We start from the raw sequence: 13,515 nt of genomic DNA, 5'->3' as shown, positions 1-13,515 counted from the left end.
CTTATTAATACATAGCTTATTTTGTTACAGGTCCTGACACAAAATGAATATAATTAGGGAAAATAAAGATTTGGCCTGTTTCTACACAACAAAGCATTCATGGAGGGGGAAGTAAGTAGTCTCCTTTACTTTGTTCTTTTGTTATGGATAATTATGCCAAATTACACTTACTACTTATATCCAGCTGTGAGTTCTCAAATTGCTATATTCAACATTTTTTTAGACTTGAATAGAATACACTATTCTAATACACAGTCTCCCTTTGAGTATTTATAATTTATAAATATCACTACTAAATTATCTATACAGCCTGCTCTAATGTGAAATTGTTTTTCAGCTGTTTTTCTTAGGCTGCACACCATATCCTGAAACTATGTTGATGAATTTTCGATTTGAATTCTGACTACACATTATAGGAATCATATTCTGCATACAATATGATATTTTTGTTGCCATCTGGGAGCATAACAAAATTGTTCTTAGTGCTTTTTGAATTATAGGCAAAGGTAATACATGCCTATGAAAGAAAATGCCTCAAATGGTCCAGTGTTGATTGATACTGGTTTATGGCCATGGAATGCTAGTTGACCCTTTCAGTTGGTGCTTGGAATGGAAATTTTTTTTTTGGTTTCAATATTCTTTATTAATTTTCAATTATAACATCGAAAGAGGGGGAACAATACTTTGAAGGGAAAGCTTGGAAATACTAAGATATTGGGTCAAGGGTGGGGTAGAAGACATGAGGGTAGTAGTGGGGGGAAAGGAAAGGGGGTCAGGGGGGGGTTAGGGGGAATGTGTTGCTGGTCACTTCCGTTTGAGTCGCAGAGGGGTAATATGTTATGAAGAGAGTCAATTTGCGGTTATTGGCTTAGGTTCCGAAAGGGAGCATGGGATAGATTCCCTATTTTCTGTTGTTTATATAAGTTGTCCTTATTGTTGTTGGTCTATTATTTCTGAATGTTCTTTAAGTATTCCTTACAGTGGTTCCAGTTGGTCATGGTTTCTTTATTCTGGTTTTTCATTAAGCACGATAGTCTATCCAAATCCATGAATTCTATAACTTTTTTGATCCATTCGTCGGCCGTGGGGGTTTCTTTGGTTTTCCACTTTTGGGCTATTAGTATCCTGGCTCCCGAAGCAAGGTAGAAGAATATTTTTTCCTCATTTTTGTTCAGGCAGAGGTCTGTTATATTAAGTAAATAGTGCTCCGGCTTCATTGTTAGACTTGTTTTAATTATCTTTTGTATGTGTTTATGGATGGCTAGCCAGAATTTTTGAATTTCCTTACAATCCCAGAACATGTGATAATAAGTTCCTTTCTCTCTCCTACATTTCCAACATAAATTGTTCTGGTTTTTGTTGATCTTAGATAGCAAAGCTGGAGTTAAATGCCATCTATAGAACATTTTGTAGGAGTTTTCTATGATGGTAATAGCTTTAGTAAATTTGTTAGTCTTTTTCCAGGCTAACTCCCATTCTCTGAGTCTTATAGATCTTCCCAAGTCTTTTGCCCATTTGATCATAGGTTCTTTTATCAATTCTTGTTCATTACTCCATTCGAGCAGGCATCTATATAATGTCGTAATCACCTTTTTCTCTTTTTTCATTACTTTTTCCCATACAGTTTCAGACTCATTGAATCCTTTTTTACAGTCTTCCTTGTAGCATTCTTTTGCTTGTAAGTAGTGGAACCAACCTACTTCCTCTTCCGACTCCCTAAGTTCGTCCATAGATTTAAGACGCCAATGATTATGGTCTTTCTTTAATAATTGGTGATAGTTCAACCATTTATTTCTGGGTAGTTCTTTCTTGTGGAAGGCCTCCGATGGCGATACCCACATGGGTGTTTTCGTATAAAAATAATTTTTATATTTTTTTCCATACCTTTAGGAGCGCTGATCTGATATAGTGATTATTAAAAGATCTTTCTACTTTGTCTTTCTCATACCAAAGGTATGCGTGCCATCCCCTTCTCGTATCCCAGCCTTCCAGAGTAAGAATCCTCTTGGGCTCTAGCGAAGCCCATGCCACAGTCCAGGATAAGGCGCATGCCTCAAAGTACAGTAAAAGGTCCGGCATTGCCAGACCACCTCTGCTTTTCGAATCAGTAAGGGTTTTAAATTTGACCCTGGGTTTCTTCCCATCCCAGACGAAACTCAGAATATCTTTGTTCCATTTTTTGAAGCATGTGTTGTTTTTAATAATCGGTAACGTCTGGAATAGGAAGATCATCCTAGGTAACACACTCATTTTAACAACCGAGATTCTCCCTAGCCAGGAGAGGTTGAGATATTTCCAGTTTTTAATTTTCTTTCGGATATTTTCCCATGTCTTCTCGTAGTTGTCTTTAAACAGATTCGCGTTGGATCCCGAGATGGTAATTCCTAGATATTTATACTTCTTGACTATTTCCAGTCCCGTTTCTTCTGTGATCTTAGCCTTCTTCTCTGTATTAACATTTTTAGTTAATATTTTGGTTTTACTTCTATTTATCTTGAGGCCCGCTAATTGTCCAAATTTATCTATTTTCGATAGCCATTTAGGGACAAGTTCCGCTGGATTTTCCATGATGCAAACAACATCATCAGCGAAGGCTTGAACTTTATATACCTCAGAGGCGATCTTTGTTCCTTTCAGAGTGTCATCAGATCTTAAATCGTCTAGAAGGATTTCCAGGACCAGTATAAACAATAAGGGGGACAGAGGGCAGCCTTGCCTGACTCCCTTTTGTATATTGATTTTATCTGTGTGTTGTCCGTTTACAATTATTTTTGCTGACTGGTTGGAGTAGATGGATTGTATTATGTTTATTATCTGATGTCCTGCATCCATTTCTTTTAATGTGTGAATTAGGAAGTCCCAGCTGGTATTGTCGAATGCCTTCTCGGCGTCGACGAAGAGAAGGCCTAATTCCTTTTGTCTGTTCTTCTCGTAGTACTCTACAACATTTAGAATGCATCTTATGTTGTCACTCATTTTCCTATTAGGGAGAAATCCCCTTTGGTCATCCTTGATTCTTACTTTGAGTACTTCTTTAAATCTATTAGCAATGACGCTTGCGAAGATCTTATAGTCACAGTTAAGTAGTGAAATGGGACGATAGTTTCTGACATTCGTGGAGTCTGTATTATCTTTATGCAACAATGTTATGAAGGCTTCTTTCCATGATTCGGGCATATCCCTCCCTTCTCTTGTGTTGTTCATGATCTCATTTAAGTATGTTACTAGTTCTTCTTTGTGTAGTTTGTAATATTGTGCCGGGAAGCCATCCGGCCCTGGGGCTTTATTGCCTGGTGTATTGTCTATTGCTTTATATACTTCTTCTTCTTTAAAAGGCGCGTTTAGTAGCTCTCTTTCCTTTTCGGAGATTCTGGGAAGTTTTTGTTCCGAGATGAATGCGATTATGTCTTCTTTTTTAGTCAAGTCTTTCTTGTAAAGTTTTTTATAAAATTCCCTAAATTGCTTGGCAATATCTCTTTCATTTGTGTAGTTTTTTCCTTTTTCTGCTATCAGTGTTATCATTCTTTGCTGTTTTCTCTTGGCCAGTTTCCTCGCAAGGAACTTGCCGGGTTTATTTGCTTCCGAAAAAAACTGTGCTTTTAAGTACTTCAAATTTCTAGCCATTAAATTTATCTGAGCTGCATTCATTTCTTTTCTTAGTAACTCAACTTCCAAGAATACTTTTTTGTTTTTCGGCTGTTTCTTAAGTTGGTTCTCTTTCTCTTGTAGTTTTTCTGCCAGTTTTGTCTGTTCTTCTCTCCTTTTCTTGTTTTTGATAGCGCCCTGTTGAATATAATGGCCCCGCATGACAGCCTTGCTGGCCTCCCAAACTATCTCCGGTCTAGTACCTTTGTCTATGTTGTTCTCGAAGAAGTTCTTTAATGTTTTTTTACTGAGCTCTATGTCTTCTTCTTGTTTGATTAGAGATTCGTTTAGTTTCCACCTCCTGCTTTGCGAGCCAATTTTAATTTCTATTTTTAGTGGGCAGTGATCGGTGGTAATCCTTGTGAGTATTTTAACTTTTTTAGTTTTAACTGCTAGCAGGCTAGTTATCCAGCACATGTCAATACGGGTCCAGGTGTGGTGTCTTGCTGAATAGAAGGTATAGTCTTTTGCTTCTGGGTTTTTAAGCCTCCAAATGTCATGCAGTCCTAGATCTTTTTTTAGTTGTAAAAAGTTTTGCGGGAGCACTCCACATTTTGCTTTTTTCTGTGTCTTGTCCATCCTGTTGTCCAACACTCCATTGAAGTCTCCTACCACCACCAAATTATCGCATAGATGTTCCGTTATTTTGCTTCTCAGCTGTTTAACAAATGAGGTTTTTGCTCCATTGGGGGCGTAGATGTTGCATACTAGTATGCTCAAATTGTTGGTTTGTATTTTAACTCCAATCATCCTCCCTTCGTTGTCTTTGAAAACTAACTCAGGTCCTAGGCTTTCTTTTATGTATAGAGCCACCCCTCTTTTTTTCTAGCGCAGAGGAATAAAATAATTTCCCCAAATGTTTGTTTTCTAAATGGGCGCTGTGTTTTTGAGCTATGTGTGTTTCTTGGATTGCGATAATATCACACTTGAGACTTTGGAGTTGGTGAAAAATAGATTTTCTTTTATTGGGTGCATTTAAACCATTGACATTATTAGATACAATCCTCAGATCCATCTTTAATATTAAAGTTTATCAAGTCCTTCCTTATTTGGTTTCTGGGATGTTGTTTAGCGTAGTCCTCCGGTGATGTGTGTCTAGCCCTTTTTTCTCCTTTTTTCGTTCCTGGTTCTCCTGAGTCATACATGGGTTCTGCGTCGTTCTCTTCCAGCTCGGTATCATCGTTTTTAGGTGGGTCTCTCCTGTGTGTTTTTCCTTCCTGTTCTTGTCCTCTGGTAATTTTTTGGTAAAAGGATTTCGCCTTTTCCACCGATGTTATCCATACTTTGTCGCCTTTTACGGTTGCCATTAGCCCTTCCTTTCTTTCCCATCGGAATTTAATTTGTTGTTTCTTGAGTTCGTCGGTTAAAAAATAGTATGGCTTCCTCTTGCTCATAGTGACGGCTGGTACTTCTCTTATAATGGCAATTTTTTTGCTTTTGTAGTATGTCGGTTGTTTGGCGTTGTTTTTCAATATCTGATCTCTTAGGTGTTTCCTTGTTAAGCGTACTACAATGTCTTGTGGCGTTCCATTTTTCTTTGCGTAGTTAGTTGGTACCCGGTAGACTCTATCTATGTTGGAGTCCATCTCTTCTATTGGTCTATCTAGTATTTTGGAGGTTATTTCTGCTATAATGCCTCTTAGGTTTTCCTGTTTGTCTTCTTCGATATTCCTAATTCTCAATTGGTACTCTGTCTCTTTTGTTTCCATCATTTCTTGCTGTCTGGTGATTTTAGCTGAAATTGCTTCCAGGGTGTCCAATCTTTTTGTGCATCTCTCCTGGGTTTTTTTCTGGGCTAGGCTATCCTTTTTCATTACACTTATTTCCTTTTGCATTCCATCTAGTTCTTTTTTGAAGGTTGATAATTCTTCTTTAATCTCTTCTTTCACTTTTCCCATTCCCTCCTGTATCAGTTTTTCCATCCTAGCCTGTTGCTTTTCTTGTGAGGTCTTCATTTTTTCTTGAGTTTCTTGTAATTTAGTTTGTGCCTCCTGCATCTTCACTTGAGTTTCCTGTATTTTTACTAGTTGTGCCATTAAATCCTGTAGTGATGGTTCGTTCTCTTTTGGGGGTGGTTCGCCTTGTAGCGAGTGTCGTCTTAAAGTCAATAGTTTACTTTGTTTTGTCATGCTAGGTTTTTCCATCTCTAGTTGCTTGTTCTTCTAGTTAGCTGAATGTCTTACTTTTGTTTCTTTAAGTTCAGTTAATTCACTCCAAGTAATACCCTTTAATTTTCTGAGGGTGGTTTTATTCTTCGAGTCTGTTTATTTTGTTTTGTTTCTTCTTGTTCTTGTTATCTTCCTGCCTCGTATGGTTTGTTTGTGTCACATTTGTTTTCCCAATATTTAGGTAACAAAGTTGGTTCAAATAGAATAGATTGTTGTATGATGTTTCCTTTAGCTAACACTTTTTATGCTACGTTACACTTAGGATTTTATATATTACTAGTACTTAGCTGGACAGAGTTTAGACTTTATTTACACATGGTACACATGGTGTATGTATAAGTAAATATACAGCTATGTTTCACATACATAATCTATACAGCTATGTTTCTATGGCAGTATTATATAGTTATTTCTATTTGTTAGATACATTAAGAATACAATTGAAGGGAAAATCAAACTATAACGAAAGAATAAAGAATGAGGATTGAGGCTTGGTTTACTCACGTAATCAATGTGCAGGCATCTGGCTATGCTTTTATCTCATATATTCTCTAAGTCTGTGATAATATCTTCTTTCAGTCCTTTAATGTCAGGTAAGGGTTAGGGTTAGAATGCTTGGAATGGAAATTGAGAGTGCTGAACGAGGGCATTGATAGAAGGAAACCTGGGCAGGAGTATTCCATAGTAGAGTACTGTTTCAGGATGCCCTAGCAAATTCCTGCATCAAGGGTGAGCAACTGAAGCATTGCATTCTCTGCGGAAACCAGATGTGAGACAATTATTTTAAGTAATCCAGAGTTCGCAGAGCCTCTGTGATGGGCAGTAGATGGGTTTTTGAGTTTCCTCCAAGGGTAAAAGATCTGTGGGTCAGGGAGGAGAGAGCTTGTGGGCAGCAAAAAAGGAATGAAGTGCACCTTCTACATCTCTGTCCTGCATTTGTGTTCTGATGTATCTGTCTATATTGCCTGTGTAATTTGTGTTATGTTTAAGTTCCATGATGAATTTGTATTTGTATTGAATACATGGAAAGCATTAGACACCGTCTGATCTTGAAAACTAAATCAGACCTAGTTATTGCTTGGATGGAAGACAGCCAAGAAATACCTGGTGCTGTAATCTATATTTCAAAGGAAGACAATGGAAAGCCCCCTATTTGTAGCCTTAAAAATGCTATGAAATTTATAGAGACCCCATAAGTCAAAAGCCAGCATGAAGGTATCCACAAAATCAAATCTAGAAGACCATACACACTTGAATAGTGGAAGTACTTTACATCACTTGAGGCACTCAAGAGCCATGCTAGTAATAGGTATAGAAGAAGTTATATGAGAAATCATGGTTTTCTTTGTAAAAAAAAAAAAAGCAGGTAATTTTCACTGAGTCAGGGGTCTCTAAAACTTTCATGTGGAGGGCTGATTCATAGTCCCTCAGACTGTGGGGGAGGGCTTTAGCTGTATCCAGCCACATGCTGGCTGTGACATATACCACCGCTGCTGCACACACATGCACTCTGCCACCAAAATCCTTCACCACACACACTCGCCTCCGCCACATATGTACATGTGTTGGCCTTAGTAGAGTCCTGGTTTGCTTGCGGACAGGATTTGGTAGTTAAAATTCTTAACTTTTAAACAAGCCAGGAGAACTACTTTGATTTATTATGGTTTAGTTTTCAGGAGTTTACTTAAAACAGTTTCTAGTTTGCATGTAATGACAAACTTAACAAAGTTTATTTCAGGTCAGTATTGCATATACAACCTACATGAACTGCATAATATCTCATCTAGATCTGTTTAAGAATAACTATTCACATAGATTGGATTATTGTAGGAGGAGAAAAGTATGGTATTTGTATGCATCTGGCATTCTTTGTAAGCTTGGATTTTCTCCTCTCTGTAGATAATTTTTTTAGGATATTTTTGTTGGCTCTAGTCAATAACCAAATTATTTTTTCTTCTTTCCTGGTTCACATTTTTAGTACTGTATACACTTCAGGCTCATGTTGAATAACTTAAAGATGTTTCTTGCCTTTCCTCAATTTCACTGAGCTCCATCACATGTTTATTGTTAACGCCTTTTATGTGTATTGAACATTTCCAATCTATGGACCTATATATATATATCTGTGCTGACATATTTTAAGGGAAAGTGGGTGATCTGTCTGTGTAGCTTGAAGCAGCTCTGTTGATAAGCCATATGTTCCTCGTAATTTATTTCTCTCAAGTGCCCTGAATACAGCTTCCACTTCACTTACTAAAATTGTTGATTTATTTTCAAATTAGTTTTCCTTAAATGAATCTGTTATCCTTATCCCTTTACAGAGTTCTTCAGTGTATTGTTTCCATCTACTTTTTACTTGTACTAAGTCATGTAATTTTATATTTCTAATTTAACATATTTGCATTGTATTATGAGTATTTTTGTGTGTGTGTGTTGTCAGCTTTCTTGAGTCCCTATATGAGAAGAAAGGTGGGATAAAAAATAAATAAAAATAAACAATTGTTTCCCTGCTGGTCATATGCCATACGCAGTCTTAGCTTACATTTCCCTTTAATTTTTTAGACTGTGTAGAAAAGTTCTCTTCTTTTCTTGTCATTTTTTAAATTTCTCTGAATTGGATATTATAGTCGTTTTACTAGTCCCTCTGCCCAAGTTGCTTAATGGTTGCATTTAGGATTCTGACACTATTCCTGTCTCTTTTTTCTTTTACTTCTTTTATGTCTGTCCATAACTGCTTGAAGAGTTTCATGTGCCATCCACTGAGGGTTCTGTTTCTTTTTTTTTTTTCTTCCAAAGATCTGGGAGTCTCATTTATTTATTTATTTATTTATTTACAGTATTTATATTCTGCCCTTTTCACCTGCAGGGGACTCAGGGCAGATTACAATGTACATATACATAGGAAACATTCAGTGCCATGGACACACAACATATATAGACAGACTCACAGAGGCTATTTAACATTCCAGCTTTCATGAGGATATTCTGGCCACCAGGGAAGCTGTCGCTTCACCGTCCATTTGTGACACTGATGAAGTACTTCCTCATTCTTTACACGCTTGCTGGAGAGTTTATGGTGCCGTAAATTAGTTAAATTAGCCTCTCAGCATAAGCGGTACCTAAGTGTCCTATTTAACAGATACAACTGTCTTTCGGGCTGCAAAAGTCAACAGCAAGCTACACAAATGGTTGGAAGCTCACTCCAACCCAGACTGGCTTCGAACTCATGACCTTTCGGTCAATAGTGATCTTAATGCAGCTGACTCCCAGCCAGCTGTGCTGCAGTCCTGGTACATTTTCTGGTACAATCTCTTGTTTCATTTTGGATTATCTCAGGATAGGGTTTTCATGGTAGAAGTCATTTAACAGGGGGTTACAATGTTTCCTTCTGTACAATGCTAACAAATGTTAGATATAGTGCTGTTGCTCTTGTCTCTGAAAGGTTCTTTGCCACTGGTAGTTCTCACTAATACTGCTGCCCAGTAACTGTTTGGCACATTTAGCCTAGGTCCTCAACAAAACCCTGTTTGACATAAGAGATGCTACCAACAGTACTTTTGTTGTCAGTAAAGCCACTTTCCTCACAGGACATGAAATCCCACTATTATGGAACATTAATCCCATGGTTCATCCACCATATATATTGTATTCTTATATAATTATCTTTTGATACCTCAACATTACGTTTTTCACTCCAGCTTCTTTCTATCTTTTCAGACAGTGTGCCAAAGTTACAGGGGTTATGAGTCATATCATACATAACATCTTATGTTCTCCACAGAAAAAAAAATATTTAGTGTCATCAAGTGTCTCCAAATGAATGTGGGAAACAGAATTGTTTCTTCTGTGTATATGCATAGACCAGTACATATAATAACCCCCTGTAATAGACAGAAGCTGTATTCTATGTTTTTGCTAGGACCTGGGACAAGCACTCAAACTAAAATCATTCTCTTTTATTGTTGTAGGTATAAAAGAGTCTTCTCAGTTGGAACGCATGCCATCACAACATATAACCCCAACACACTAGAAGTTACAAATCAGGTAATGGTATTTAGACAGTGGCTTTCTTAGCATGTACTGTCTCCAAATTGAAAATAAGTTGGCAAATGTTCTTAGATTCAATGAATGCCGAGAGAACTAAGGTAAATAATGATTTTGGAAACATATTCAAGAATAGCCATGTTGGTTATAAGTGAAATAAAACTAAATATAAAATCTGGAAAAGACTATCAGCCAATCAAAATGCACAAAATACTTCATGCAGATTTTATAAAATGCAATTGACTTCTTCATCAGGCAAAAATTGCCTATATGAAAAAAGGTGATGTTGTTGGAGTCACAGGCTTCCATTTTGTACTAGATGTTATTTCTGTTCAGTTGGTCTGTAGAGATCTCAGTGTAGGCAAGAATCCACTCCCCCATTTTTAGCATTGTGGGGATCAAAACAAAGGACACTAAAATTTAAATTCCTTTAGAATCAGTAAAACCTTTTGGTATCCAGGGTATCTCTGTCCCTTTTCTTAGGCAGGGAACATTGACTTTGTCAGGAAGTCTTTGTATTGCCCCCTCTGTTTAGTTTATCTCACTTGATTTGTATTTAGCTACATGACCAATAAATATTTTGGAACTGCATTGTCAGATTGTCAGATGCATTGAAGGATATATTTTTCCCATCCTTTTGGTAAACATTTTAAGTTTAAAAAAGGGGGGTGGGAATTGTAGTCTTTATTAGTAAACACTGAATTAGAGAGTTCTTTGCATCATTATATAATAGAAGAAATGATGTTGCCTTTGGTTTTTAGTAATAATAAAAATATTTTTGAAGAGGTACTGGTAGGATTAGATAATGACAAAAATTGTTGGCAGAAGTTCAACTATTACTTGCGTTGGCCTAAATCCAGTTGCTAATCTCAGCTAGAATAGATCAGCTGAATGAATGTATTTCATTCATTCATCCATTCAGTTGAATTTAGGCCGCTGAGCATATTCTCTAGTAATATACAGAACAAATGTATAGTATCTACGTCCATTAATGTCAGGAGGCATAAACTGTTAATTTGGGAATTCACCATGTCTTGCTTATTGATATAGTTTGACTAATACATTCATTAAATATATCTATATGTAGTTGTAGCTATTGGTGCTAGACTACATATTGGAAATGTTAATTTGCTTTTCTCTATGTCTTGTGATTCCAGAGTTTGTGAAAGAGTAGCAACAATACACTTTAAAAGTGACATTTTTGTGTTGTGTGGATAGATAGGACAGAGACATGATTATCTTGGTAGCTTTCCCCAATCCTCTGTTTGCATTGCCTTCTGAAGCTTCCATCACTGATGTCTATCACCATGTTAGTAGAGGCAAAACTCTCTTGTTTCATGCCTTATAAAGCTAATAACCTGAGATTTCAAAATATGGCACAGAAATAATTATTGAATTTAAAATTGTAGGAATTAATAGGCAGAATCAATAGTGGGTTTTACTCGTGCAATATAGCTCAATATAGAGAGAGTGGGCTACCTCACTTCAGCCCCTCAGATTCTGATCTTTTTGTTTAGTGGCCTTATGGAGATATCTGTGGCATTAGCCCTGTTGGAAAAGGACAAGGAACAGAATTCAATCTTACATTTCGTAAGGGAAGTGGAAAGAAGTCTGAAACTCTGAAGTTTTCAACAGAACACAGAACAGAACTCCTTACAGAAGCTCTGGTAGGAACCGTTAAAGATCTGAATTTTCTTTTGCTTTGCATGTTCTATTGCTAACTGTATTAAATATAATTTTTCTTCTAAATCTTACATACTGCATAAAAAAATTAATTACACTTTTGTTATAGATAAATTCAGCGAGAACAGTTAGAGCCCCACTAAATTTGGTTTGAATTCAGATACTGCAGAGAGCTTGGTTTGTTTTAGTTTTTTTAGTGCTGGACTCAAAAGCTGAAATAGATCATTGCTTTTCTAGAAAACTACTATTATACCACCATTTTAAGTGTTTGCTAAACAGTTCTGTGATACCATTTCTGTTTCTGCCACCTTGCACAAAGAATATTATCTTTGGATTTACAGTTAGGCCTCTTCATTCTCAGGGGTTATCAAGATCACCAAGAAAGTTTTTAAAAATGTGGGAAAAAAGCCTCTAGGACAGTGGTTCTCAACCTGTGGGTCCCCAGGTGTTTTGACCTACAACTCGCAGAAATCCCAGCCAGTTTACCAGCTGTTAGGATTTCTGGGAGTAGAAGGCCAAAACATCTGGGGACCCACAGGTTGAGAACCACTGCTCTAGGACCAACCACACATACACTTCATTGTTATTTCCTGCCAACAGCCCTGGCTAGTTATTCCCTTTCTCACATGCATCAGCATAACTTTGAAGACTTTCCTCACCCATCTGTCTCTTCCTCTCTCACTCCTTTTCCTCTTCCAATTTCTCATTGTCCCTTCTCCTGCCCACTCTGATGCCCCACACTCCATTGCCCATCATCTCACCACAAGCTCCAGCTTAAATTAAAAGCTTCTCCCAATCAGTCCACCTTTTTCCTCATCACACTTGTTCCTTATGCTCACGCAATGGGAGCAACGGATGAAGGAGTTTAAAATCTGGATGAGGCCTTGATGGGAAGTAGAAGAAGAGAATGAGGACCTGGCATTCTTGGCTGGACTGGTGGAGATGCAGGAGAAAGATTGGGGGTTGAGGAGTTCGATGTAGTTAAGAAAGCAACACAAACTCACAAATAATCAAATCCACAAATGTGGACAACCAACATTTCTCAAGCAATGATACTATTCAGTTGGTAAATTAGCTTTGCTTTGAAAGTGAGGTTATTTCATTGGTTGAAGGCTACCTTAGAGACAAGGAGTATGCTAAAATTCAAGGAGCCATGCTACAATTTTAATTATTTAATTATTTCCACTACATCTAACATAACTTTGCAATTTCCACTCCAGAGATTCCGAACTGATTTTGCTGAAGGAAAAATCACAGGAAGGGCAAGTATCTTTCATTTCACCACATAAATAATTTTTATTAGAAGTTTAGGTTCTGCTGCATGCTGAGGAGCTCATTTGATTTTTGTCATACTCAAACTGAGTGACAAATTTATCCAATCAGTCTGTCTGTTTTCATTTATTTCCTTTATGATAAGCCTAATTCACATGTCCTGGGATTGCAGTCGGAAAGGGAAGGTTATTCTGTCCAACCTTCATGTTGTTTCAGTGTTTTTAAATTGCATTGAGACTCATTTAATTGATAAATAAATGGGCTATAAATATTAAAATAACTTTTCTGACCCATATGTATTCATGAGATATATCTTTTATCTTCTAGGCATATGGGATGGTTTTGCTTTTGTTTCCTTGGACTATATTCAGAATAAACTCGGCTAATCTGCTAAAGTTGCTAGCAGTGAAGGTTCCTGGCACAGCATGGGAGATTATGTTGGGCTGGAATCATTCCTGCCTTGCATCTCCAGTAGTCAGAGGACTGGAATCAATTGCTAATGTTTGTGATAAAATACCCTAAACAAAATATAAACAAAAGCATAACCCACAAAATTTGTAGCCATTTTAGCTCACTTAGTTTGCATGCAGTTAAGTTCTGTTAAAAACACTTACTTCATTCTAGATTTTGATAAATATTTTGTTCTGTATCTTGTTTTAGTTAGGCAAAATTTATACTGGAGGAAATGGAAATAAAAATCTGC

General features: G+C 37.0%; 1 protein-coding gene across 3 annotated transcripts in view; it reads left to right on the top strand.

Moving 5' to 3' along the window:
* DNAJC13 (DnaJ heat shock protein family (Hsp40) member C13) overlaps positions 1–13,515 on the top strand; it is an 81,135-nt gene that overhangs the window by 11,734 nt on the left and 55,886 nt on the right. For all 3 annotated transcript variants that reach the window (XR_009631760.2, XM_060781816.2, XM_060781815.2), the window contains exons 2-5: positions 31–111; positions 9,782–9,857; positions 11,375–11,524; positions 12,761–12,802. Coding sequence is in view for 2 of the 3 variants with exons in the window: in XM_060781816.2 (XP_060637799.2) it covers positions 44–111; positions 9,782–9,857; positions 11,375–11,524; positions 12,761–12,802 (336 nt within the window). In the remaining variant the exon portion in view is untranslated. The remainder of the gene's footprint in view (positions 1–30; positions 112–9,781; positions 9,858–11,374; positions 11,525–12,760; positions 12,803–13,515) is intronic.

Source organism: Anolis sagrei, chromosome 6 (genome assembly GCF_037176765.1).
Source record: "Anolis sagrei isolate rAnoSag1 chromosome 6, rAnoSag1.mat, whole genome shotgun sequence".
Taxonomy (NCBI): Eukaryota; Metazoa; Chordata; class Lepidosauria; order Squamata; family Dactyloidae; genus Anolis; species Anolis sagrei.
Note: the sequence above shows the minus strand (reverse complement) of the source record. Positions and strands in the feature narration are given on the sequence as shown.